The following is a 27,919-nucleotide window of genomic DNA, read 5'->3' as shown; positions in this document are numbered from 1 at the left end:
CTCGAAATCACATAGGTATATACGGAAGGCTTGCGGCAAACTCATTAAAAAATATTGTGCTATTCGTGAGGTGCTGTGTGCATGTAATAAAGGAACGGAAATTTCATATATCGCATATTTAGTAAGTACATACCTCACTGAAAGTAGCTTCAAGATTCTTTTCCCGAATTTTTGTCCTCATTCCGTTGGCATTATTTTTCTTTTTTGTCTCTTTTTTAATCCAATATTATTTTATTACGATATGTTAATTTTTCAATATACCACTGTGGTACAAGAAACTTAGAATAATAATAGAAGTGGTCATGTGATTCTCAATAGTTGTCTTTTTTTTCTTCTTTTTATTGGCATACCTCTCTTTTTATGCCTTGAGATCTGAAGATATTTCTTTTATTTATTTTAAATCACTCACGTACACGTCTTGAATGTTAACATTTTAATTCTTATAGTTGACAAACTTTCTTCTTCAAGTTCTGACCTTTGATGTGAAATTACATAATGTTAAAAACAATGATATACAAATAAATTATACATGTATGCACTGATAATTTTAAAAGTTTTTTTTTAATAAAATAAGGTCACATTGCACAATATTACTACAAGATGAGTATTTAGCTTCACACTTTTTCATTATAATTAAGGTAATTAGCTTGATTAGATTTCTCTCTTTCATATGTATATACATATACAACTTTAAACCAAATATGTAACCGGAACATTCAAAAAGCAGGCGTGCACTTATCCTTAATGGTATTCACATGCAACAAAATTTATGTCTATGCAATTTTCCAGCAACGTTGTACATACATTTATGAAATTTATGTACAAATTTATAAATTGACAACAAAATTATTTTATACTGTACTTTAATGTTTTTTGTAATATATATAATTATTTCTTAAATAAAATTGTTGTTAATTTTGTATGAGTTGGTCTAAAAAAACCCAAGTTATTGAAAATTGAAATTCCATCTCCTTATTTCGCTTCTAAAACTCAATAACTGGTTTTATTATTTCAATATTTTTCAACAAACATACTCTCATACCACGCGATCAGGCCAGACAACTTAGCCTCACTAAGTCCGCAGTTTGTTCGCCGAACACTCCTCCTTATGTAACGAGTCTTGTGTTTATGATAGACTTATCGTCGAGATATTTAAACCAGAATAGACGATTCATTCTATTCACTTAGCAGGGAGAAATTAGAAAGAGTTTTAAAATATCTTCAAAAATTCATGAAAACTATACGTTGATTTTTACTTGAAAAATATTGGAATTAAACTAGTTGTTAAAGTGGCTCAACAAATTTTATTCTACACCACAAACAATAAAAAAAATTCTTTTTAATTCACTTATAACGTAAGGTAATAGTTTTGCCTTTACAAGTTATTTTCCATCCAACAGAATAAGGCGAGCTCAACAAGCGTCTGGTTATATGATCCTGTGGCACATTAAAAAAAGAAAAAAAATATTGTAACCCTTTGCACGCCAAGTTCTCAAACAAAACTTGATAATCTTAATTCACAAGTACAATATTTATTAATGCACACTTAAAATTCCTGTGTGTTTCAAATATTTTTTAAATAAAATTATTTTCAAGTATTAAATTTAAATTAATTGAATAAAATATCCCGAATTGAAATGAAAGCCCTAATATGAATGGTTTAATTAAAATTTCAAAAATGATTTCTTCTCGAGAGATATACTCATCTGCTTTAGTACCTAATAATTTCATCAACTAAATAATATATGCATTTTAAATATTACTTTTTTTAAAAAATAGAAAAATTTTCAAAACACTTTTTTTAAATACAATATTTATTTTTAATATTGAAAATCTTTAGAATAAATTAAAAATTTTCAACATAATGAAATGAATTTTCTGTAGTGAATGCTGGCGTGGCAGCTCCAAGGTCGTCAGGTTCTTTATTTCAAGTTCAAGGTGGAAAATGACAAAAAGCAATTTGTCTACTATATACTTCACTTAAAAAAATATTAACAAATATTTATTTATAATATATTTATGATTAAAAGCTTGACATGGTTTTATAAGAAAAATATTACCTCGTAAAGACAATAAAAATCTCATTCTCGCGAATATTATAAACGATTATCTTTGGTATATAACGTGTGCTACTATAAATTGTTTAGAAAACTAATTTAATCAATTTGTCAAATATTAAACAATATTTATGTCTTTTCAAATGAAAATCATTTTTAAAACAGGTTTAAAATGTAAGAAAAATTTGTTTTCCAATAAACAAAATTAGAAATGTTATGAATTAAATATTTAAGAAAGTTTTAAATATTTTTCAATGCGAGAATAAAATATTAAAAAAGTTATGGTGAAAAATATTCAAGTCATTTAAACAAAACCAATGTTTTTGAATGAAATCTCCACGAAGTTTAAAATATCTGAACAAGACATTTTCAACTATTAACATAATAAAGCTTCAGGTTTTATTGATATACTTTTTCTACTTAAAAAACGTTCGTTTGACAAAATAATATTTACTACTTGAAAGCCAATGTTGTCTTGACTAGACAATTTTTTCTACTTAAAAATGTAGTGTAGTAAAATGCAAGTAGGTATATAATAGTATTCCTTTTGAAGATCGTTTTTACTCTTCAAAATAATTGACGGCTATATTAATATTAAAAGAATCAATCTAAAGGAGGAGTTAATTTTCATAAGTTTGTATATCTATATTTTGATTTTAAAAAAAAATTTAAACAAACGCGTTTTTTATTTTAATGAACGTACACTAAAGTAAATTTTAAGGCAGAAAAATTTAAGGCATTTTATTCATGTCAGAATTTTGAGTTTATAAGATATACTTCATTTTTAATTGTAAAGTTTATTATAAATAAAAGATTTAAAGGTTTTGCCAAATTTTTCAAGTAAAAAATAAGGGGTTCTTAAGGGGGTGTCTAAGTCGATTCTCTCTAAATTTGAATCAGTTAATAACCTCACCTTAACTGACGACCGATCAGTGGAAATATTATTATTTAAATCAAGGACTGACTTCTTGCTTCTAAATACCTACATAATTTTCATCTGATTCAAATTTAGAAATTGATTTTTGCACCCAACATGAATGGAAAAATTGCATTGACTTTGACACCCCCTTAAAATTTAAAATAGGTGTCTGTCTCAATTTAAAAAACAATTTAAAACAGATTTATTAATTTTTGAAAAGTTTCTCCTCAATTGTTTGAATAGTTGAATCCTGAAAGATTATAGTCGATGTCACTTCTTTCTTTATTCCTCAAATATATAGTTTTGAAATTACTTTCCGATGGAGAAGAAATTTTCGCGTATATTATTGTAGACTGTCATTAGAACTATTAGGAGACTTAGTCATGAAAGTTGAAATTTGAATAAGGATGAAAAAAGGTTCATATAAAGATAAAAACAACAAGGAGGTACCTCACGTTTCATCTTGATCCTATTACACGTAAGATCGTTCACCTCTTTTTGCTGCTTCTCAAAAAATCACACTGCATCCTTTCCCCGCGATCATCACGCAAAGAATTCCTTCAATGCACCGCGACATCGGCCTTCTACGGCCAAGGTCATTAATTTTGTCACATTTGCTACTGTGCATCTTTGCAACATCTGTTTGTCAACACTCAAGTGGTCAGAATTCTAATATCGCAATTCATTTATTTCGATTCATTTATTTCTCCAAAAAAATGTCCTGATAAACCTTGAAAGAAAAAATTGACGATTTTGACGATCGGCTTTTTGTTCATCTCGATTTCACTCTCATACAAATACACCTCAGACACATACAGACACTCCTACGCAGTACAACTATTGACTTTCGTTATTCCGTGTACTGTAAGAATAAATAACACTTGTAACAATTTAAATATTTTTTATTTCCAATATTTCACTTTAAAGTTGCACTTTCAAGTTACTTTAAATAACCACACAGAGCGAAGATTGTGTTGAGTAATAAATTGCATTAAATCGAATCGTAATTTTAGGGGAGAAACGAATGTTGCTCCTCAAGATGTAATAAATGAAAGCAGAGAATAGAATAACTACGTCCAACACAGCGCAAAGCCGCTCGAGAACTGAGGTCGGCATGTGCGAGACAAACCATCGCTATCTCATGCCACTAACTCAGGTGGTATTTGTGATATTATTTTTTCAGAAACTAGCATTAAACTTGACAAAAGATTTCTCCTCTAATCGTTCAATGTTCATATTTCGTATAATGTCAAACATATTTATTTTCATATTTATGAGAACATAGTTGTTTTTGTTAATTAAAAAACTAAGAAAAGCTCATCACTTTGTACAAACTCTTATTCTTGTTTTATGTACATGTAGTAAAATTGTGCAATTAATCGAAAATTTTTATTCATAATGATGCTTTTATTATGAATTAAGAATTGTAATAATCCATTACAATTCACATTTTTGCAATGATCCATTACAACCATTTTGGTCAAGTATATAGCATCCCACACAGCACTGGAAAAGTTTTCTGAACTTTAAAGCATTAAATTATTTTAAAAAATTTGCTCTCAGTAAAAGACGTAAAAAATTGTTTCTACGCTGTCAATAAAAATATTGTATCAACAAAATTGAGATAAAAATCTGCTTTCTTGATGACAATAAATTATTTATCTGAAAGAACTTTTCACATCAGGAAAGGCGAAGCGTGGGTTAAAATCGACCTGAACACCTGGCTACACGTCTGGTTTCTCCGGTCAGGTCACTGCCTCTTCCTCTTCAGGACGAAACGACATCCAGTTCACGTAACCAACAGTGCTGCCAGGTACCCTCACCAAACGCAATTGCGCTTACGCTACAAAAATGATCTTATTAGCGAAATGAACCGCGCATTTTTAAAACGTTTAATACACAGTCGAGAGCGAACATATTTGATTGGGGCGCCTGTATATCCCCGTTTTTAAAAAGTCCAAAATGTAATTTGATCAAAATTACAAATTATGTCAAACGTTAAATCCATATAAATTTCATTCGATATAATGTGGCTTTACACAAACGTTTACTTAATAAAATGAGTTTATCCAAGAAATTGTTTTTCAGCAAATGGGCTAAATTATTCAAAATAATATTTTAGTAACCATTTTGTCAAAAAAGCAGCGAATCAAAGATTATCTGTTTAGACAAGTCACCCGTAGAGGAACTGTAATTTCTTTGGTTTCTTTGTCAACATTTTCTATTCTTCTAAGGTTAATTTTAAATTTAAAAAAAAATTTATAATAAAACAATGTTTCCATGAGAAGCCTACATATAGAGTTAGAAACAAGAGAAAAAAATATACCTATTTATTACTATAAACAATAATTAAACATTAAAACTAACCTCAAAATAAAATTTCAAGACAATATTTATCCTAATTAATTTTCCGAACTGGTGTCGCTCGTTTCCTTATGGTATGTGTCAAATTTATTATGACTTGCCGTATGGTTGGAATTTTTAACCTAAAAAATAAAAACAATTTCAATATACCTTTAATATTAATTTGTGTGATTATCAAGATTTATATTGATAAACATAAATTTCAATAAATTTTTTTTTTAATATTGTTATTTATAATTAATAAATTAATTATTTGTTATTTACTATATATTATTATATATATTTATAATATTAAAAGTAAAACTAACCTCAATGCACAATTTAATTTTCTTCTTCTCCTTACTGTCATATATTGCACCTATAATTTAAACCTGAAAAAAAAATTAATTCGCATTAAAATAATTAAACTATTTATTTACTTATTTATTTATTCATTAAAAAACAATACTTATCTTAATTAATTATACAACACGTTTGTATATTCCATTCTGCACAGATTATCGTAAACAAAACAAAACTGCTTTACCAACAAATTCTTTATTTTAAAATTTAACACAACTATAGGTAATTTCACTTTCTGCATTATCGACTCGTGGTACGAGTTACCGAAAATATGCTTGAAATAGTTTGTACATCACCACGGCGCTAGTAGTACAAGCGCGCACTGGTGGGGACGCTCGAAGTGGTGGGGACACGGGTATATAAGCAGGCGCCCGAGACGAGACTGGCACTTCATGCTCAACTGTGTTACAGGTAAGCAATAGTACCAAAGCCTTGTTAAGGCAGACGAACTTAAGCTGTATTACAGCAAAGCCTTATTAAGGCAAACGGACGTAAAGCTGTATTACAGCAAAGCCTTATTAAGGCAGACGGACGTAAAGCTGTATTACAGCAAAGCCTTTTTAAGGCAGACGGACGTAAAGCTGTATTACAGCAAAGCCTTATTAAGGCAGACGGACGTAAAGCTGTATTACAGCAAAGGCTTTTTAAGGCAGACGGACGTAAAGCTGTATTACAGCAAAGCCTTTTTAAGGCAGACGGACGTAAAGCTGTATTACGGCAAAGCCTTATTAAGGCAAAACGGACGTAAAGCTGTATTACAGCAAAGCTTTTTTAAGGCAGACGGACGTAAAGCTGTATTACAGCAAAGCCTTATTAAGGCAGACGGACGTAAAGCTGTATTACAGCAAAGCCTTATTAAGGCAGACGGACGTAAAGCTGTATTACAGCAAAGCCTTTTTAAGGCAGACGGACGTAAAGCTGTATTACAGCAAAGCCTTTTTAAGGCAGGCGGACGTAAAGCTGTATTACAGCAAAGCCTTATTAAGGCAGACGGACGTAAAGCTGTATTACAGCAAAGCCTTATTAAGGCAGACGGACGTAAAGCTGTATTACAGCAAAGCCTTTTTAAGGCAGACGGACGTAAAGCTGTATTACAGCAAAGCCTTATTAAGGCAGACGGACGTAAAGCTGTATTACAGCAAAGCCTTTTTAAGGCAGACGGACGTAAAGCTGTATTACGGCAAAGCCTTATTAAGGCAAAACGGACGTAAAGCTGTATTACAGCAAAGCCTTATTAAGGCAGACGGACGTAAAGCTGTATTACAGCAAAGCCTTTTTAAGGCAGACGGACGTAAAGCTGTATTACAGCAAAGCCTTATTAAGGCAGACGGACGTAAAGCTGTATTACAGCAAAGCCTTTTTAAGGCAGACGGACGTAAAGCTGTATTACGGCAAAGCCTTATTAAGGCAAAACGGACGTAAAGCTGTATTACAGCAAAGCCTTATTAAGGCAGACGGACGTAAAGCTGTATTACAGCAAAGCCTTTTTAAGGCAGACGGACGTAAAGCTGTATTACAGCAAAGCCTTATTAAGGCAGACGGACGTAAAGCTGTATTACAGCAAAGCCTTTTTAAGGCAGACGGACGTAAAGCTGTATTACGGCAAAGCCTTATTAAGGCAAAACGGACGTTTTTTTTATTCGACAGTTTATTAAATAATCGTTGATAAAATAAGTCCCCGAGTGCAGTCCCATGGCATCGTTATTTGCTTTGCTTTTTGTAACTTGACTATTAAAAGAATTCATTTTAGAAACTTTATAAATTATTTATTCTCTACATTATATTATGCAGACTTTTTTCAAATTTCTATCAAAACTATAATTATTTTAATGAAAATTTTGTTAAATAATTCACCTTTTTGAAAATGATTTTCTCAAATAATTGATTATTTTCTAATTTCAAGACAATATAATTGAATTTCAAAGATTTTTTTTAAACTACTAATTGAATTTCGTTTTAAAGAATTTTATTATCATTTTTGTAAATAGTTGCTTGATCTCTAATAATTTGTGAATTTAATGTAATGGAAATTCTAGAAAAAAATATATATAATTATATTAACACAAGTAGTAGCTTGTAGTTGCTAAAATTTTTAAAAAATACCCAAATAGCCTAATTACAAAACCCAACGCAAAACGATGTCATTAGATTGCACCCTTATTATTTTGTCTTTTTAACAAAAATTTTTTTTTTTTTTTTACAGAAATTCATGTACCAGTATCTACGGTATTGACATAATGAAGAGAAAACGACAATTGAGTTTAAAATGTTAGTGTTTAACAGATGTATTTTAAAAATATTTTTATTTACATGTAAAGTTAACAATTGTAATTTATTTGTTTATTCTCTATTTTTTCAGCAACAAATGAATCTCGTGAAGGACATTCTACCAGATTCTTCTACGGTAACTCACAGACACAAAAATCTGACGAAAATTTGACATTTTCTTCATCGTCATCAACTCCAAAGACAGAAGAGGCAGAACATCGAAAAGCAGAGAAGAAAACTTTTCGCTCGAGTGGAATATTCAGATTAAAATGTAAGTTTTTTAAAATTATTTTCTTCAAGTATTTGATTTAAATTAAAAAATTATTATTTTTTATTTATTTGATTCCTTCTTTTCATTTTTCAGCACCAACTAGATCTCGCGAAGAAATGTCTACCAGTTCAATTGGAAAGACTGAAAATGTAAAAGCTGGAATTCCGGAGAAACAATCTTTTACTTCCAGTGAAAGATTGAGTTTAAAATGTTAGTGTTTAACAGATGTATTTTAAAAATATTTTTATTTACATGTAAAGTTAACAATTGTAATTTATTTGTTTATTCTCTATTTTTTAGCAACAAATGAATCTCGTGAAGGACAATCTACCAGATTCTTCTACTGTAACTCACAGACACAAAAATCTGACGAAAATTTGACATTTTCTTCATCGTTATCAACTCCAAAGACTGAGCAGGCTGAACCTCGAAAAGCAGAGAAGAAAACTTTTCGCTCGAGTGGAATATTCAGATTAAAATGTAAGTTTTTTAAAATTATTTTCTTCAAGTATTTGATTTAAATTGAGGAATTTTTTAATTTGAATTCTTTTGTTTCTTTTTAATTTTCAGCACCAACTAGATCTCGCGAAGAAATGTCTACCAGTTCAATTGGAAAGACTGAAAATGTGAAAGCTGGAATTCCGGAGAAACAATCTTTTACTTCCAGTGAAAGATTGAGTTTAAAATGTTAGTGTTTAACAGATGTATTTTAAAAATATTTTTATTTATATGTAAAGTTAACAATTGTAATTTATTTGTTTATTCTCTATTTTTTCAGCAACAAATGAATCTCGTGAAGGACATTCAACCAGATTCTTCTACGGTAACTCACAGACAAAAAAATCTGACGAAAATTTGACATTTTCTTCATCGTCATCAACTCCAAAGACTGAGCAGGCTGAACCTCGAAAAGCAGAGAAGAAAACTTTTCGCTCGAGTGGAATATTCAGATTAAAATGTAAGTTTTTTAAAATTATTTTCTTCAAGTATTTGATTTAAATTGAGGAATTTTTTAATTTGAATTCTTTTGTTTCTTTTTAATTTTCAGCACCAACTAGATCTCGCGAAGAAATGTCTACCAGTTCAATTGGAAAGACTGAAAATGTGAAAGCTGGAATTCCGGAGAAACAATCTTTTACTTCCAGTGAAAGATTGAGTTTAAAATGTTAGTGTTTAACAGATGTATTTTAAAAATATTTTTATTTATATGTAAAGTTAACAATTGTAATTTATTTGTTTATTCTCTATTTTTTCAGCAACAAATGAATCTCGTGAAGGACATTCAACCAGATTCTTCTACGGTAACTCACAGACAAAAAAATCTGACGAAAATTTGACATTTTCTTCATCGTCATCAACTCCAAAGACTGAGCAGGCTGAACCTCGAAAAGCAGAGAAGAAAACTTTTCGCTCGAGTGGAATATTCAGATTAAAATGTAAGTTTTTTAAAATTATTTTCTTCAAGTATTTGATTTAAATTAAAAAATTATTATTTTTTATTTATTTGATTCCTTCTTTTCATTTTTCAGCACCAACTAGATCTCGCGAAGAAATGTCTACCAGTTCAATTGGAAAGACTGAAAATGTGAAAGCTGGAATTCCGGAGAAACAATCTTTTACTTCCAGTGAAAGATTGAGTTTAAAATGTTAGTGTTTAACAGATGTATTTTAAAAATATTTTTATTTATATGTAAAGTTAACAATTGTAATTTATTTGTTTATTCTCTAATTTTTCAGCAACAAATGAATCTCGTGAAGGACAATCTACCAGATTCTTCTACTGTAACTCACAGACACAAAAATCTGACGAAAATTTGACATTTTCTCAATCACCAACAACTTCAATGACTGAGCAGGCTGAACCTCGAAAAACAGAGAAGAAAACTTTTCGCTCAAGTGGAATATTCAGATTAAAATGTAAGTTTTTTAAAATTATTTTCTTCAAGTATTTGATTTAAATTAAAAAATTATTATTTTTTATTTATTTGATTCCTTCTTTTCATTTTTCAGCACCAACCAGATCTCGCGAAGAAGTGTGTGTCAGTTCGATTGGAAAGACTGAAGATCTAAAATCTGGAATTCCGGAGAAACAATTTTTCTCTTGTAGTGAAAGATTGAGTTTAAAATGTAAGTTTTTTAAAATTATTTTCTTCTAGTATTTGATTTAAATTGAGGAATTTTTTAATTTTAATTCTTTTGTTTCTTTTTAATTTTCAGCACCAACTGGATCTCGCGAAGAAATGTCTATCAGTTTAATTGGAAAGACTGAAAAGCAAATTTTGTCTTCGAGTAAAGGACCGGAAAAAAAAATTTCATTTCATAGTCAAAGATTAAGTTTGAAATGTAAGTTTTTAATAATTAACCAAGGAAAAAATGATTCGTACGATGAATCATTTTCACCTGGGTACATTTTAAAAATATTTTATTAAAATAACAATTTAAAAATTTTAATTTATTTAATTCCTTTTTTTCTTTTTCAGCACCAAGTGATTCTCCTGAAAAGCTGTCACCGTGTTCAGTTTACCGTGTACCAACAGAAACATCATTATCATTATCGTCATCAACTGGACCTGATTTAAAAATCACTTCTTCAAAAGTAGAGAAATCGAAAAAGCAAGAAGCTAAATTTTCCCATTCAACATCAACTTCAAAAAGAGATGGTAAAATTTTGTATTCTTTTTTCTTCTTTTATATTTTCTTAATCTCTCTCAATATAAAATTAATAAAATTTTCATTTCTTCCAATTATAGGTGTTGACTCATCAATTGAAAGTGGTGCTGGCCCCTCTTCAAAACGAAAGAAATACAGTGTCGAGAAATCTACAATTGGTGTTTCTTCAAACAGAAAAAGAACGTCAATTACTTTGGATAATGAAAATATTGATAAACCGTTGCATCATAAAGTGAGAAGAAGATTGGAATTAATGGGAACAGAAAAGCATACTGTAAAAGTTTGTTTGGGAAAATTATGTAAATCAGCAAACATTAAAAATCGAATTGAAGAAGATGCAAAGGTTGTTTCATCAATGATGTATGAGGCAACAACAATGGCATTATTCGGCCTATATGAAGAAACGAATGTTGAAAATGTTGAAAATTGCCCATCATTGTTGGAGAAATGGACCAACAATGGTCCCGACTTTCTGTCATTTTTAATATCATTAAAGCAGAAAGTAAATGCTCAACGTAAAGTAACTGAACAGGATGCGAAAATAAATACAATGGTCAACGAATACAAAGAATTAAGGAATGACATTCCACTTTATGACGGAGAACATAGAACGGCAATAATTCAGGAGGCAGCTTTAGTGTTGAATCGAAACTTTAAAACAAATTTCACGACGCATGCAGCATCACGATTAAGAAGATATTTGCAGCTATTAATGGAAATTGAAGACGAAGAAAAAAATCATATGGAAGTAGATGAAATTCAAGAAATTTGTTCAGTTTACCGTATCAAAAATGATAATGATGAAAAAATAAAAATTAGGAGTTTTAAAAATAGCATTAAAAATGAACAAAGAAAAGAATTTCAAAAATCTCAAAAAAAAATTCCTGATGAAATGCGAGAAAAAAATACATCAGACTATTGCGATGAAAGATATGTTCGACAGGAAAAATATCACAAACATTGCGATAAAGTCTATTATAAAAAAAGGCCAAGAAGGCGAAGAAAAAAATCGAAAAAGGAAAAAGAAGAAGAAAAAGAGAAGAATAAGGAAGAAGAAGAAGAAGAAAAAGAGAAGAATAAGGAAAAAAAGAAATTTCGAAAAAGAAGGCCTTCATTTTATAAACAATCTGTTGCTGCTTTAAATCTCCTGCTGCAAGAAAATAAATGTCAAGTGAAAGGATTCCCTATTGATTTACTGAAAAAGGATGATGATGATGATGAAAGAAAATTGGACTTTACAAAATTGACAAAAGATAAAGAATGGCATAAATTTTTGCCATTTTTCATTATGATTCAACAACAATTTCATGATAAAAAGAAGAAGAATTTCACATTAATTCCACAAATTTCATTAGGCGTGAAGCATGTCGTTTATACAAATACTGCTTTAAAAGATTTGCAAGTGGCAACTGTTATTCAAGAAATTAAAGAAAAAAAGGCAATTTTACAAAAAAAGAAAACAAAATCAGGAACGAATAAGGATCATCTTCAAAGAGCAGTTGATAAAATGGACGATGAAATGAAGCGCTTAAGAGAAATGAACAATGAAGAAAGGTGGAATTCAATGTTCAACTTTAAATCAATCCAAAGAGGTCGAAAAAAATTAAAGAATGGTGGTAAATTCTCTGGTACAATAACGACAAATGGTGTGGACGTGTCAGTAATTTTTGATTTACCCACAAAACATGATGTTGTGCAATCAAAGAAGAAAGTTGGAAGTTACAAAAAATTTTGTGGTTTTGATCCTGGTGCGAGGGCGACTCTGGCTGGTGTCAGTAGAGAAAACGATCCTAATCCAACCACTAATGTAAAAAAGGATTCAGCTATTTACATTGGTAGTTGGATGATGAGATGGCAGATGGGCGACTATAGAAGAAGAGAATTAATGAAGAAAAAAGGTATAGACATGCAAAAATATTACAAGCAACTTGCTGAGGATCCATTGATGGAAAATTTTTGCATGACTAATCCTCGAGATCGCCATCGTATAACAAAATATAGAATACACCTTTTACAAAATTTTCAATCACTTCATCAAAAAAGATCCGTAACGCGTTTAAAAATAGATCAATATTCGGCGCACAAACGACAAGTTGATCAACTTGTGAATTGGATAGTAGGTGATACAAAGAAGAAACCCTGTTTCGTTGCTATTGGTGGAGCTGAAATACCTAATTTTATCAAGGGATACACTAAAGCTCCTTTGAAACGTATTCAACAAACTCTTTTCCAAAGATCAGAAGAATTAGGAAAAGATAAATTGCAAGTCGTGAAAGTAAATGAGTTTAATACAACAAAAATGTGTAGTCGCTGTGTAAGACCACTTAAAATATCCAAGAGTCCCCATCGATACACTTATTGTGCGAAATGCAAAACAACGTGGGAAAGAGATGTAAATGCAGGGCGCAATATTCTTAATCTTGCACTTGTTCAAGAAAAAATCATACCAAAGGATTCCATAAAAAATCACCATCTATTTCGGATTACGAATGATGACGCTCAACATCAAGATGCAGAATTGCAGAAATGATTTTTCCCATCACTTTCAACATTCATTTTTAAATGTAAGTTTTTAAAATTTATATTTAAAAAATATTTTTTTTTATGAAAAACATTAAAAAATTAATTAATTTGTAATTATTTTCTCTTTTTCAGCACTAAGTAAATCTCTTCAAGGACATTGAAAAGGAGGAACCTCAACAACCGGAAATACAAATTTCTACGATGGACAATATACTGCTTAATTGCGGAAATAATTTAACAAAACATTATTCGGTCCTGGTGGTGATGGCTTTTTGTCATTGTACATACCAGGAGATCTCTTATGAGATCCGAACCAGCCTATAAAAAGGCATACCAGGTTTTTTAAGAAATTAAAAAACATGCTACTTCTTTTATTGATTATTGTTTGAATGTTTCAAATTTTTTATAAAAACAAAAGCACATTTGTGTTTTTTTTTATAAATTAAAATAATCAATAATAGGAGGGGAGGTAATTTTGTAAAAGACATTTATTTCTTTAAATTTAAATCATTTTTCTCTTTTTTACTTATAATTTAGTTTCAGTTTAACGGTGTAATTTTTAAAATTTTAATTTTTTCAAAACATTTTAACTTGATTCAACATTTCACTTTAATTTTAAACTTTTTTTTTAACAATTTCAATTTCTTCTTTTACAAACTTACCTTCTAATCAGAAGTACCCTTACCAAATGCAACTTAGCTTGCACTACAAAAATGATCTTATTGGCGAAATGAACCGCGCATTTTTAAAACGTTTTATATTATACATATAAAGTACTTTAGATGGACAAGTTTTATTCTACAAATAGAAGCATTTTTGTCGCGCAAGCGCAGTTGCGTTTGGTGAGGGTACCTGGCAGCTCTGGTAACCAAGACCTTTTCTTTTCCTGCAAGCTCTACCAGGAAAAACCCATGCTTCAAAACATACAGTGAAGTTCGTTTGTCTCGAGACATAGAAAGCCGACTTACTCGCTCATGAATCCTTATAAAAACTCTTCGACCAAAGACAACGGTTGTTTTACATTTTTCAACGAAATGTCTTTTCATCTTAAGGTAATTAAATTCTCCAATTTTATTGGAAATTTTGTTGATTGAGATCGACAGAATTATTAACAGTGGAATTTCCACTAAATTACATCTTTTAATGAAAGCAGAAAATTTGTTTAAATTTGAAGCTCTTATGCAGCAAGTAGTTGAATTATAATTGATAAAGAGGGAAATTTTAAAAGATGAAAGTCACTTAATTCCGTTAGGTTCGTTTATATAGATAAGCATGTGATTCTATACGGGTATATATATATTATAATGAATAAATGATTAGAAGATCGAATAAGTAATACAATATCCAAATCATCGCTTAACAAAATTAATAATTCGCGCAGACCGCAAAATACTAAAACACGACGGTACACACCATTGCTTATTCAGTATGCATAAATAAAGAGATAAATATTCTAAAAATAACATACCTTATCTTCGCATGTCTTGTGGCAGGTGAACTTGCACACTGGAAAATGAAATAAATGAAATAAATGAAATGTTCAAATACTCAACTATTTTCAATATTTTTAGTTATTTAATTGCAATATACTTTATGTTATTTAACACCACCCACATGTCAAAAGGCATTGGAGAAACCCTACCCCTATACTGTTCACTGAAGCTTTACAACGACCCGCTGAGGAAGATTCCCGTAATATATTCAAATGCTTTTTGATGCGCAACAAGAATAATTATGAGTTATAAGGTTCTCATTAAAAATAAATCTTAATTTCAGCTTATTTTTAAAACTAAATTTAAGGGAGAAAAACAGCTGAATTTAAAAACTGTAAAGCAAGGTTTAAGATTTCTTTTTTACTGTGTTGTTGGATGAATAAGGGTGAATGTGATTCTTACGAAATATATTAATCATAGAATATAATTAAACTGAAAATCACGATCTGAAAAAGGGATAAATTTACCAGATTCCAATTAGTGTACATATGCTGTGAATTAGTGAAATTTCACTGATTAATTAGCGCAAATATTTCAAATTCTACTTATCGCTGCGGGTTAGTGAAATTTCGCGAGGTCAGATTAAGAGTAAAGAATCTATATTAAATTCATTAAATTTATACAGAAACAAAAAATTAAATTGAGTATTTAGCACTTTCTTTCTACCCCCACGCTTTTTTAGAAATGTAGTTTCGAATCTATATTTTATATTTTATTTATACGCATATTTCTCTCTTATCGACTATTTGTTAGTCGATTTCTTACCAGCGCAAGTGGTTACCAACAAACGATAACGACTTACCTTTACAACTTGAGGCTTGTTTTAAAATTGGTTGATGGCACATCTGACAAGGTCTCGATTTTCGTAATCGTTTAGTTTGAAATATGTGACATTGCGGTTCAAAATCAGTCTGAAACATAATAAGAAATTTTGTATCAATATTTCAGGAAAAATATATTGTTATCTAAAATATTAAAATATTTTCGAAATTTATATAATTTAGTAACATATAACATTTATGCATTATTAAAAAACTTATATTGTCGAACTTTATTAAAATCTTAAATAAAGTTATATAGTACCTATATGTGTATAAACCTATTTTACAAAGTCTTTCCTTATAGTCTTTAAATTTTGCTTTCACTATTATTTTACTATATTCTAAACTATTAATTCATAATTAAAAAAATATAAAATTTTCCCCTTTGAGGTAGATAATATTTTAGGTTTCATTCTTAAGTTTTTTCACATTAGTGTTTAGAGCACCGTTAGTAGACACTTTGCATCAGTTTGTACGGTTTGTCAAGTGGCCTTTCTCCTGCATACTTACAAGAATAAACAAAGCACGTTCTACTTGCATTTTTTAAAGAGGTTGAAATGCAAAATATTAAAAAATAAAAAAACATTGACAACATTTTTTCATTTCTTTTCCAAATGTAAAATTTAAATTATCTATATTAATTAATTAATAGAAAAGTTGTAAATTTTCATAGAGTTTTTAATTCTAATGTGTATTATAATATTATTCACTGGGCAGGTCTGCAAAACTTTTAAGATAACGACAAGGGACGAGTACGTCCGCTCGCAATTTAAAGACTAAATAGTTCAATTATTATGAAGCAAATCGAACGGAACACCCGTGTCATCAGTTTGTCTCTTTAATGTTGTAAAACACTTTTGAGATGTTATCAGTGTTTGCAGATATAAAAATAGCATCATGACTTTTTTTTATTTATTTATAATTATTGAGTTAAATAAAGACACTACAATGTTATAAACAAATTTGGTGCTTGTCGACGTGAAATTTAGAATAAATAATAATTGAAACCAGACTAAAATGTTCGCTTAGGAAATTGGTTTTTTCTCAACCTTTTCTTCTTTTTTTTTTTATTGAAACTATTTATGTGTAAATTACATTAAAACGCAATTTTTTATACATTTAATGCAATTACACTTTTAAATGTATTCAACAAATTATTGTTTTATTTTAACTACTCCAAGAGGACTGCTTTTTACTTTTATTTGTACAACAAATGAAACTTGTTATTTTTCACAAAATAACAATTGAAACTGTAGTATTAAAAATTAAAAACATTATTAAGTAACCTGTAATAAGTTTACTAGCAGACTGTATATCATGCATAGAAGTGCACACATGTGTATTTCATTTAAAATAGAATGTCCTTTTCCTGAAAAAATTTGCAGCGTCATGTGTATAGTTGTTGTGGATTTTATCATCTTTTATGACAAGTAATAGCTGCGTGACCATCATTACGACTTGCTGAGCAATGTATTGTAATAATACCCAATTTTCTCAAAAAAAAATTCCACAAAATATTAGGTATTCTTGTGGTTGACAATAGAAGCTGCAGTAGAGCTTCAGTTATTTTCAAGTAGCACATGTACCATGTGTATTTAACCGTCATTTTTTGTCAAGTAGATCAGTTTTGTACATCTTGAAACTATGGCAGTTGTAAGTATATAGTGAACTTGATTTCCCCCTAAATAAATGATATAATCTAAAGAAAAGAATATTTGTTTAATTACAGGCCTTATCATGGCCGGACTATATCGTCATTGGAATAGTCTTAGTTATTTCCAGTATCATAGGAATTTATTATCGGTTTACTGGAGGTCGACAAAAGACTGCAGAGGTCAAACTAAAAATTATACAATACTAACCGTTTGTTGCCACACTGAGATCCAGGTGATCTCGACACTTTTATTATATTGCGAAATGAAGAATTTCAATTTTTCCATTATTGTACAGTTTTAGTCACATTTAATTATCTCTTAAAGTTATTTCAAGCAGAATATAATTTTCTTTAAAAAATATGCAGAAAACTTGTCGAGTGTTTACTTTACGTGCAACTTTCCGCTTTTATGACTCCAAAGTGTTTGGCATCTATTTGATTCCATAGATACAAGTATGGCAATTAGCGAAGTGGATAATTTGTGTTTATATTTTTATCATACAAAAAGAGTTAATAGTTTTGGTTGTTGTGATTAACAGGAATATTTTTCTGCTAATCGATCGATGAGCGTTGGGCCTCTTGCCATTGCATTGACAGTTTCTTTCATGTCAGCAATTTCTTTTCTTGGAGTCAGTGCTGAAATTTATACTCGAGGAACACAATTTACGATGTGGTATGCAGGATTTGCTTTTGGAACTCCAATTGTTTCTTATTTTTATCTTCCAGTTTTCTGGGAACTTGAAACTAAAAGCGTTAATGAGGTAATGATGTGATCTGATAGATACCTATATTAAAGATAAAAACAAATCTTTCGTAAATTAGTATTGTACATCATTTCGATGCTTTACAGTACCTAGAAAAGCGTTTTGGTCCTACATCCAGGAGAGTGGCAAGTGTAGCAAATGCTTTTCAACTAATTTTGTATACTGGAGTAGTGTTATATGCTCCATCACTGGCCTTGGAAGCAACAACAGGTCTCTCAAGAACTTTGAGCATTCTTTTCATTGGAATTATATGCACATTCTACTCAACAATTGGCGGTATCAAAGCTGTCCTAATTACTGATGTTTTCCAAGGAATGCTAATGTTTGCTGCACTTATTAGTATCCTTGGAGTTGCGGCTTATGAATTGGATGGGGGACTGACTAATGTGTGGTCAATTGCAGACAAGGGTCAAAGAATTGAATTTTTTGAGTAAGTATCAACAAATTTTAAACCTGAAGATATCTCTAAATATTTGCCTGAATGATACAACTACTTTTTTATTTTTATATAGAAAGAAATTATAATATAAATTATATGTGTGCTGAAACTTTTTGCAGTTTTCGATTTGATCCTACAATTCGTCACAATTGGTGGGGATTGACATTTGGAGGCATAATTGTGTGCGTGAGCTTTTACGGCACAAGTCAAATACAAATACAACGTTTATTAACTGTAAAGTAAGTTCTAATATAAAATGAAATTTAAAGAAAATTATAAATAAGGATAAACTTTTGCACACTTATTTTTTCCAGGAGTCTAAAAGAAGCTCGTCTAGCTTTATATTTGAATTGGCCTCTTATGATGGCTTTGGGTTCATTGATAGCTTTTTCAGGCTTAGTTCTCTATGCAGTATACGAAAACTGTGATCCTGTCTTATCTGGAGAGATAGATTCTTATGATAAAATTATGCCATACTTTGCCGTGGATAAAATGTCAAAATTTCCTGGACTGATGGGCGTTTTTATAGCAGGTATCTTCAGTGCAAGTTTGAGTACAATTTCAGCAGTACTGAATTCGCTGTCTGCCTTGATTCTCGAGGATTATATAAAACCATTCTATATGAAGAGAGACAAATCATTGTCAGATTCAAAAGTAACATTCTTGGGGAAATTTCTTGCAATTGTGAGTGGCTTGGTTTGCCTCGCAGTGGCTTTCGTTGTGGGAAACTTTGGAAGCTTGATTGAAGCGGCTATTGCTTTCACATCCGTATTCACTGGACCTTTGTTAGGAGTCTTTACTCTGGGAATGTTTACTGAGACAGCGAATGAAATCGGTACATTAATCGGATTTCTCTCGTCAATTTTCTTCATGTTCTGGATTATATTTGGTGGGCCACATTTACCCTTACCACATCTTCCAATTAGCTCGGAAGGTTGCAATATCACCCTATCAAACAACAGTACTATTTTAGACGTTGTGTAAGAACTTTTACTTTTTAATTTTACACATAGTGGAAAGTAAATCTTATTTTAAGATGAGTCTTAAATTCAGCACAGAATGTTTAATTTATTGCGTAAAGAAAAGATTATGCAGAATAAATCTAAAGAATTTAAAGCAATATTTTAATATTAACTTATTATTCTACTGTTGCAGACAAGATGAATCTTCGATATTTTACCTGTATCGGATCTCATACATATGGTACAGTCCTCTCGGTGCAATATCCACACTAATTATAGGGTGGATTTTCAGTTTTATTATTTTTAGAATTTCCACTGCTCAAAAAAGTAATAAAAGAACTGATCCAAGACTATTCACGCCGTTCGTCGCAAACAGAATCAAGAAAAGACTTAATAAAAACAGCAAACCTAATAGGCATGTTTTTGTACTAGAAGGAGTCAAATAATCCATTAAAAATTTTACATTACTAAAATACCTTCCTACGAAGATTGTCAGTTTTCGCAGCAAGAATCTCTGACAAAGCTTTTAAATTTCAATTCAAATTCATAATGTACACCTCACTAAAGATTCCTCTGGAAATTCGAGAGACGATGGATACGATGAAGTGTAATTTAAATTTTTTTTCATAAGAAGGTCTTTATGATTTCTTCTGAACTTATCAATGAAAAGAAAATTTTAATTTAAGATTAGTCTATAAAATAAGTCAGTACTGCCTGCTTACATGTAAAATTCTCCGAAATCTGTATTGCGTAAATTCAGCATTTGCTGCTTTAAAAATGTTGCATATTTAATTATTGAAGACTTCCTTTCTGCCTTCAAATAAGATTTTTTTCCACTGTGATTGATTCAACTCTTTTTGCTCACAGCATATTTTCAAAAGTCTCTACTTTTGTAACTAAGTCGAATTAGAAGTATATACCTATATAATTGCATTTATACCTGCAACTTTAGCCTCAGGCGAGATGGAAAACTGCAGAAAAACTCTATGTATCAGGAAATGAATTGTGTGATACGACTAAAATTTCAAAAATAATGTTAATATTATAATTACCCAAAATATCTAATAAAAGATTGTGTGTGAGAACTTTTTCTGGAAAAATTACAGTATAGTCATTATTAATTCAAGGTTGATAAATTACGTAAGACTTTAGGGGGAAGGGAGTCGAGCTATTTTTTACGATGAACAGAAAAAATGGCGCTAATATATGTAACATTTATCTTACATGGAGGAAGGGTAAAATTTCCAAAATGATGTCTTACGTAATTTACGGACGGCCCCTAATGATAAACTGAAGGTCGTCATTGTCAACAAGTATAACCAGACAAAGATGCTTCCGCGTAGAAATTTAAATCAGGCCATCATAGGTTTCGGATAAGGTTGCCTTCTTCTTCTTCTTCTTCTTATTATTATTATTTTAGGGTGAGAGAAGATGAGAAGATGTTTTCATTTTATTACAGATATGACGCATGTACATACTATACACTCTTTGTAGAAACTGACGTAAAAACAAGAGAAACAAAATGAAAACTCACATAAAACAATTTATAAATAAATGTCACATTTATATGTAGAAAAAATATATTATTTAAATTAATTTCAACTATAATTAATTAGAATTTTAAAGATACCTGAAAAAATTGATAGAAAAAGTTTAGTTTCGGGTACATCTGTATGTTATGCTAATAGGGCAACTTAAAAGGGGCCTTACAAAAACCGTGATATTTATTAATAAGATTATTTTACGACAGTTTCTACACGGGTCGTGTAATATATGCGTCAGATCTATAAAAAATTAATATCATCTCATCTATATTCTTATTACAAATGCAGTCGGTAAAAAGTGGAAATAAACCTATTTAAATATTGTGGCTTGATTTTAAATAAGTGCATATAAAAGTATGGAAGATGTTTTAAACTAAAGGCACAATATTTAAACGAACTTATTCTTACTTTTTACGAACCTATACCAGTATGTTTATGAAGATGCTACTGGATTTGTGGTACTATTTTTAAAAATTATCGAATCGATAAATTTAGCACGTAATATTACAGTATATTATTACTTTGAGGAGTACATTTTATTATTTTTAATTAATATTTTGTATTTTAACTACACTTTAATATTGCTCACAAATTTTCTTTGAAATGGAAGAAAAACGATTTTTGAAAATTTAGTATGATGAAGAATGATATAAAAAATTATTACTGTAATTACTGTAATTTTTCGATTTTGTCCAAGTGTGAGACAGCAGTTTTTAATGAACAATATAATCTTTAACATAAATCTGAATAGATTTTAAAGCCGAATAAAATTTTTTGGCTAGCCAGCTTATTTGCGCTCACATTAAGCGCACCCTATGCATGTTGCTAAGAGTTCCATATGGGGTCAGTCAAAGGTAATTATTTTAAGTCGAATTTTAGAAATCACCCGCACGAATAAAGCATTGCCATATGTTGCTGAAACGAATTTTGTTGATTCATCACGAAATGTGTCTGTTTTCAATTATTTAATGCTCTTAGTCACTTGCAAATATTTCAAAGAAACTAAGAAAATTATTAGTTTGTGTTTCAAATTTTTCGTTTATTGCTATTATTTTGTATACTTTAATTTTAAGTAACATTGAAAGAAAAAATATTCCACATACATTGACAAAGCCCATCATATAATTAAATGCAAAAGTAAATTACATTATTAAGCATATAATATGTTGTTTAATATCTCTGAAAGAAATGCAATTTTTTTTCGTAAGTATGCATTTCTTAGAAATTCATTGTAAAACTTATTTTATGTTATACAATTTTTAAATATTTATAAAGATTTTTATTTGAAAAGTTGTTACAAAATTATAAGCATTGCATACCCAAGTAGCACGTAATATTACTGTCATTAAAATGTCCGACTGATATCATATTACTGAAATATTTCAGCAATATTACTGCAGTGATACACGATTTATAAAAAAATTGCAATAACTAAGAAACAAGAAAAACTTGTCTTGTTTAATCATTAGAGATGCAATTTTTCGAGTTAACAATCTACTTCAAAAAAGAGTTTATAGAGTGAAAATAACGAGTTTATCATTTACTCCCTTTGGAGTTATTTCACAATTACATTTAGTATAGGAGTTAAACAAAAGGAATAAAATTATAACTCTCTAAATTTTCTGCTTCAACTCCAAAAGGGTGTATAACAATAACTTTATAGAATAATAAATTATAAACCAAAAATCTCAGAATTCAATATATAATAAATGAATATAATACAAAAAAATATTTAATTTAAATAAGTGAAATATTTGTTTTAAGTGTTTATGCACTTACTGAACAAGAATTATAACTTTTAAGAATTGAAATTTGGATTAAATTTTCTATTTAATTTAATTTATATTTTAAACTAAAAATATGTTTGATTTAAAATTGAAAGTTGATTACATGAACAATTGAAAATGACATAACATAAGAAGAAATACAAAGACTTGTAAAAATAAACGTGAACAAATGCTTGGCTATAAAAGGAATATTTTTAAATAAAAATCATTCATAAAGTAATTGTTTCCAGAAGTAAATTTATTCTACTCGTTTTATTGTATAACTGATCTAGTATTAATTAGAACGATAGATTTTTTAAATAAAAAACAAAATATAAAGTTAAAATTATTATAAAAAATATAAAATAAAGTCTGTTTTTTACCTACCTTTCTTCACACTCTAGTACCATTTTTCAAGAGATTATTTTGCTTAAAACATGTTCGTGCTTTCGATGCATTCTTACATATTAAAAGTGTCTTCCGACCAACATACCTAGATGCTATAACTAAATCTTTTCAGTGCAGACTTTAGAGATTTTCAAGGGCAAGAGAAGAAAATAAAATGTGTCGGCTTGCTCATTGTCATTTATTTCCTTTTCCCGCACATATGTTGCTCAAGAAGGAATAAATATCTATAATAGAATTTTAAATTTTACGACTTTTTGTGCCTCTGAATAGGGAAAAAAGTTGTTAATTTAAATTTGCTTTATACAACAACTGCTTACTTTTTCAAAATGTATTAGAAACGAAAAATATAGAAGAAAATAGAATGGGAGCTTCTGGATATATGGACCAGAAAATATAATAAAATTATAAGACTTGATGCATTATTAAAAATTTATTGCGTTTATGTATAGGTATATGTAAGTTTCGCGATCGTTGAACTGCGCTACACCTCTTAGTCTATTTATAATATTGTGGTTCCTAAATCTCTTTTGAATATTTGTTTAGTCTTATCTGCGGTATTAATAATAATCTAAATTTGATTTCAAAAAGAAAATTGCAAATCTGATATTAGGTACACAAGAATTTCTGCAAAATATTTGGAAATAAGAAAGAGTGAAGTGAAGCGACAATTGCGGCTAAATATATTGTTTCATCGTGACAATTGTAATTCTAAATTTACAGAATTGAATAACATTCATTGCAACTGGAGATATGTACCTAATTGTACAGAGCATTAACCTTTTATAGGATATAGTGAATGAGAGACATCATTTACTGGAAAATTTATTACACCTGCGTAAATATAAATGTAACAAACATGCATGTGACATGTATCATGAGAAATACTTCCTGAGTTTATATAAATCAATCAACAATGACTTACATAATGTAAACAGCAAAATGCAGGAAGCTTTATAGTAGGATTTCATTCGAAAAAATTAACCTCCTGCAATTTCTCAGTGGTACACCCAGAGGAAAAATTTATTTCAATCAAGTATAATTTATTTGAGTTAAATATTTGTCTCAGAGCCTACTAAATTATTCATTTGTTTTAAATAAAAAACTGTGAATTAAATCTATTCATTTATTCAATTAAAGGCCAGAGTATTTTATTTTTACCTCGTAACACAAACAATAGTTTTTTTTCCCTAAAAACGCAGATTTATGCTCTAAATCTTAGGTGAAAATTCCACTGACGACTTTTCTTTTATGTATCATCAGTGGATTTTCACATAGAGAATCAGTTGCTTTTACTGATTCTCTGTGAAAACTGATATGAATGTTGATAATAATATTTTATGTCTAGTATACATTACTAATTCCTCATTGAATAAATAAATTTCTTTAGATAAATGTAAGTTGAAAATTATTCTTTTAAAACATCTCGTTCCGATTAAGAAAACGATTCAACACCAAAAATAGAACAAGAGGATAATTGACTGGTGCGTTCTAATCTTGTTAACTGAATTTTTGCCACTTACAAGTGCTAAGTATTTAAAATATCACTTGTACTTGAATCAATCAGGCAGACCAACTAGCTGGCGCCATATTGTTTCAAAAAAACACAATTTGCGAATAAGCATTTAACATTCTTAAATAAACCTTTATTTATATAAATAAATTTTTCAATTTTTTCATCCAAACCTTTTGGAAAAAGGAAAAAGACTTTCAATATTGAAAATTTCGAATATAATTTTGCGAGGAGTTAATATTTAACATTTTATAATCGGAAAACAGACACATACATATATGTATGTCAATGTTATAAAACTAAAGGCGGAAATTTTAATGACTACAAAGTTTTCTTTGTGAGCAAGCAATACGCACATGTGGCATGTAGAAAAAAATTAATTGAAAGATTTTATCTACTAATTTTAAAACATTTTTTGGTTAATTTACTATATAATATTAATGTATTAAATGTATTACATTGTTTTAATCATTATTATACATTTGCATAATTATTTAATAATTTTAAGCAGATAAATTTCATAAAAAACAACATAAATCCTTATTCAGGGAAAAAGTATATATAAAGCAACTTTTATTACTTACAAAAAGTTAAACCTAAACTGAAGATGAAATTTCTACTCATTCATAAAAATTTTTACTATTTAGTAAACTATTTAGTGTAAATTTTAGTTAAAAATTAGCAAACTTTACTACTCCAGAAATAGTAAAAGTTGACCGACATGCGCAGAGTTCAGGCAGTTTCAGTTTTTTCAGTTTTACTTTGTAAATAAAGCAAAAAAAAGGTATAAAAAATGTGCTTACCTTAATTAATAAATTAATGGGTTGACTAACACTAATAAGTTGTTGTTTGGCTCTTGCATTTTTCCCACCACCGCTATCTCCCCCAAAACAATTAATCCACGGCATGTTATTTCTTATTTACTTCAACTTCTAAGAAACTTCCGGCGTTTTCTTCTCAATCTGCCGCGACCAGTTAAATTTCATTTTTCCCTCTACACACAGATCTTTGGCATATAAGACTTTTGTCTTCAATATTAAATTAAATAAATAATTATTTTGGTAAGTGATCTTTATAAAAATATAAATATTTAACTGTTATTCGTTTCAAAAATTTTAATTTTTGCATTTTTTTGTTTGATTGAGAATTTATTATTTTACCCTCTCCTAATATATATTAATAATAATATATAGTATATTTTTAATAATGTTTACTTAAATTAAATTTTGTAATAAAAATGTCCAAGTTTGAGTTATGATAAAAAATTTAAAAAAAATGTGAAATATATTTTAAAACAAATTAAAAAGACTTCTCATTGGTTAGTATTTGTTAAGCAGGATAAAAAAAATATGAATGATTAAAACGAAATAAAAGCGCGCGCTCACGACCGCAGTCGTGGTAAAACTGAATGCCATGACTCGACAGTCACGACGTGTGGAAAATATATGTATGTATATATGTATATATGCGGTATAGTGTTTGGAACTCGGTTTGGAAGCAAATAAAGCGTAGTCATTTTTATGACTTTTACGTGCAAAAGAAATGGTAACGACGGTAACGAGTTACAATGTTTTACTCGCAGCGAAAAATGTTATTACGCGACGCTTTGTAAAGTATATTCGTCTTTTCTCTCAGTGCCAGTGCGGACAATAATTGCAACATTAAAACATACAGTACTGGCGTAATAAACAGTTGAGAGGGAGGGTGCTCGATTTTAGCCCTACTTTGAATCGGAATTGCAGGCTTTATTTAGGTTTCAGCAGAATGCACTCGAAGAAAGTATTTGGAACAGTGACTAACTAAAGTCAGTATTCTAAATATTTTCTTCTTTCTTCAACTCAAAAGCACTACAAGCGCAAATTTGTAATTTGTCAAAGTCGATTGGACTCCTCGATAGAAGTTTCAATAGAAAAATCGACCTGACTTTGACAACCCTTAAAAGATTTGCAGTTAAAAAAGCTCAATGAAAGCTTCCAAAAATTTGTCGTATGCATAAAAAATGAAAATTTTCCACTGTAAAGGAAAATATTCTTATATTATGATAAAGTGATAGTTGAGAGAAAATTGAACGTGTGAATATTTTTAAAGGTTTTTATCAGCTTTTAGTAAAAATGATAGAATCTCCAAAGCACAGTACATTAAGTGAATTGTTTTGTAATATTCCACTGATACTGTCTAAATTTTTTTTTTGAAAAATATTGACATTACTCGCATTTGTTGCGAGTCTTTACATTGTAGTAAAGATTGTTTTATTTAGAAGATTTATCATTATCAAAAGAAACTAAGTTTCTAATTATAGCATTGCGACAATATTAATAACCTTTAAAGTGTACGATATTTACACGTGATAAATTAATTTTAGAAATTGGGTATAGAAATAAATAATCAACTCATTATTTTTTCTCTTCTCGTTAACATATTATTTCATGAATAACTTACATGACTAAAAATGGCAAATAAAAGAAGTGTATTTCTATAATATTTACAAAAAAGAATGAAAGGACAAAATTTAACAAGCATAAAATTCCAGCAAACAAAGAAACATTATAAAATTTTTATGATATTATTGTAGAAACTTGTTTTTTTGAACAATAAAAAGGTTTCTAAAAAGTCTATTTTCGATACTAGGTATTTTGTAAATACTTTTTTATTTGCTGGAAGTAATTAAAAAGGGCAAAAGCTAATATTACAAATAATTTAGACGATTTAAAATCAGAATTATTACAATTTTTCATATGCAAAGATTTTCTCAATATTTCTTCTTAATCGTCTTAAATCTTTGTCACTTTTTTATGAGATCTTTCCTTCACAATCGATGTAAGAGTGAAACGAATTTCTTTTAAATATATATGATAACTAATAAAGGTAAATGATAGCAATAATATTAATGACATTATTAACATAACAATATATAGAAGCACCTTAATATAGTAAAATGTAAATATGAGTAAACTGCATTACTGTTCGCGACTGGAAAAAATTTAAATTTCATTTCATCGATATCGCAGTTATCGTTATCGCCAATCATTAACGTAACAATAAAATTGAAAGAACGATAACTGACATGAACTAATTTCTACAATAATTGAGGAGCCAAACTTGAACTCAACTCAGTCGCGACCTGATACTTTTCATGTTTACATT

At 29.3% G+C, this 27,919-nt stretch overlaps 4 protein-coding genes across 14 annotated transcripts in view; 3 read left to right on the top strand and 1 right to left on the bottom strand.

The window, feature by feature from the left end:
- The window catches only part of LOC122501698 (tensin-3), a 45,621-nt gene extending 19,700 nt beyond the window's left edge, over positions 1-25,921 (bottom strand). For 2 of the 6 annotated variants that reach the window (XM_043611367.1, XM_043611368.1), the window contains exons 1-3: positions 25,579-25,921; positions 15,710-15,818; positions 14,883-14,920 (exon numbers count right to left, since the gene is read on the bottom strand). In XM_043611367.1, coding sequence (XP_043467302.1) covers positions 14,883-14,920; positions 15,710-15,818; positions 25,579-25,683 — 252 coding nt within the window. In that variant the 5' untranslated portion in view covers positions 25,684-25,921. Of the gene's footprint in view, positions 1-133; positions 2,154-3,426; positions 4,244-14,882; positions 14,921-15,709; positions 15,819-25,578 lie in introns of those variants that run through there. The other 4 variants (XM_043611373.1, XM_043611369.1, XM_043611372.1 and 1 more) reach the window with 4 other exon arrangements.
- Positions 7,617-9,223, top strand: LOC122501707. The gene is made up of 3 exons (XM_043611389.1): positions 7,617-7,950; positions 8,042-8,221; positions 8,315-9,223. The coding sequence occupies exons 1-3, from the start codon at positions 7,920-7,922 to the stop codon at positions 8,434-8,436; spliced, it is 333 nt and encodes a 110-aa protein (XP_043467324.1). The 5' UTR covers positions 7,617-7,919; the 3' UTR covers positions 8,437-9,223.
- LOC122501699 (tubulin glycylase 3C-like) lies at positions 8,446-13,822 on the top strand. Of its 5 annotated transcripts, none has more exons than XM_043611375.1 (10): positions 8,446-8,701; positions 8,792-8,908; positions 9,000-9,179; positions 9,270-9,386; positions 9,478-9,657; positions 9,751-9,867; positions 9,959-10,138; positions 10,232-10,348; positions 10,439-10,564; positions 10,702-13,822. In XM_043611375.1, the coding sequence occupies exons 2-10, from the start codon at positions 8,815-8,817 to the stop codon at positions 13,419-13,421; spliced, it is 3,831 nt and encodes a 1,276-aa protein (XP_043467310.1). In that variant the 5' UTR covers positions 8,446-8,701; positions 8,792-8,814; the 3' UTR covers positions 13,422-13,822. The 5 variants fall into 5 exon arrangements, with proteins under 5 accessions (XP_043467310.1, XP_043467311.1, XP_043467309.1 ...); XM_043611376.1 differs by having other exon boundaries at positions 8,446-8,908; positions 10,702-13,455; positions 13,547-13,821; XM_043611377.1 differs by having other exon boundaries at positions 8,447-8,908; positions 10,702-10,881; positions 10,972-13,821.
- On the top strand, positions 13,970-21,543 carry LOC122501701 (putative sodium-dependent multivitamin transporter). 2 transcript variants are annotated; one of them, XM_043611380.1, is made up of 8 exons: positions 13,970-14,466; positions 17,349-17,381; positions 17,458-17,562; positions 17,922-18,143; positions 18,233-18,576; positions 18,705-18,824; positions 18,900-19,565; positions 19,741-21,543. In XM_043611380.1, exons 1-8 carry the CDS (start codon positions 14,389-14,391, stop codon positions 19,991-19,993), a joined length of 1,821 nt encoding a protein of 606 aa, XP_043467315.1. In that variant the 5' UTR covers positions 13,970-14,388; the 3' UTR covers positions 19,994-21,543. The 2 variants fall into 2 exon arrangements, with proteins under 2 accessions (XP_043467315.1, XP_043467316.1); XM_043611381.1 differs by lacking the exons at positions 17,349-17,381; positions 17,458-17,562.
- Positions 25,922-27,919: the final 1,998 nt, after the last annotated feature.

Source organism: Leptopilina heterotoma, unplaced genomic scaffold (assembly GCF_015476425.1).
Source record: "Leptopilina heterotoma isolate Lh14 unplaced genomic scaffold, ASM1547642v1 Lhet_212, whole genome shotgun sequence".
NCBI classification, from domain to species: domain Eukaryota; kingdom Metazoa; phylum Arthropoda; class Insecta; order Hymenoptera; family Figitidae; genus Leptopilina; species Leptopilina heterotoma.
This window is presented reverse-complemented; position numbering and strand designations above follow the sequence as displayed.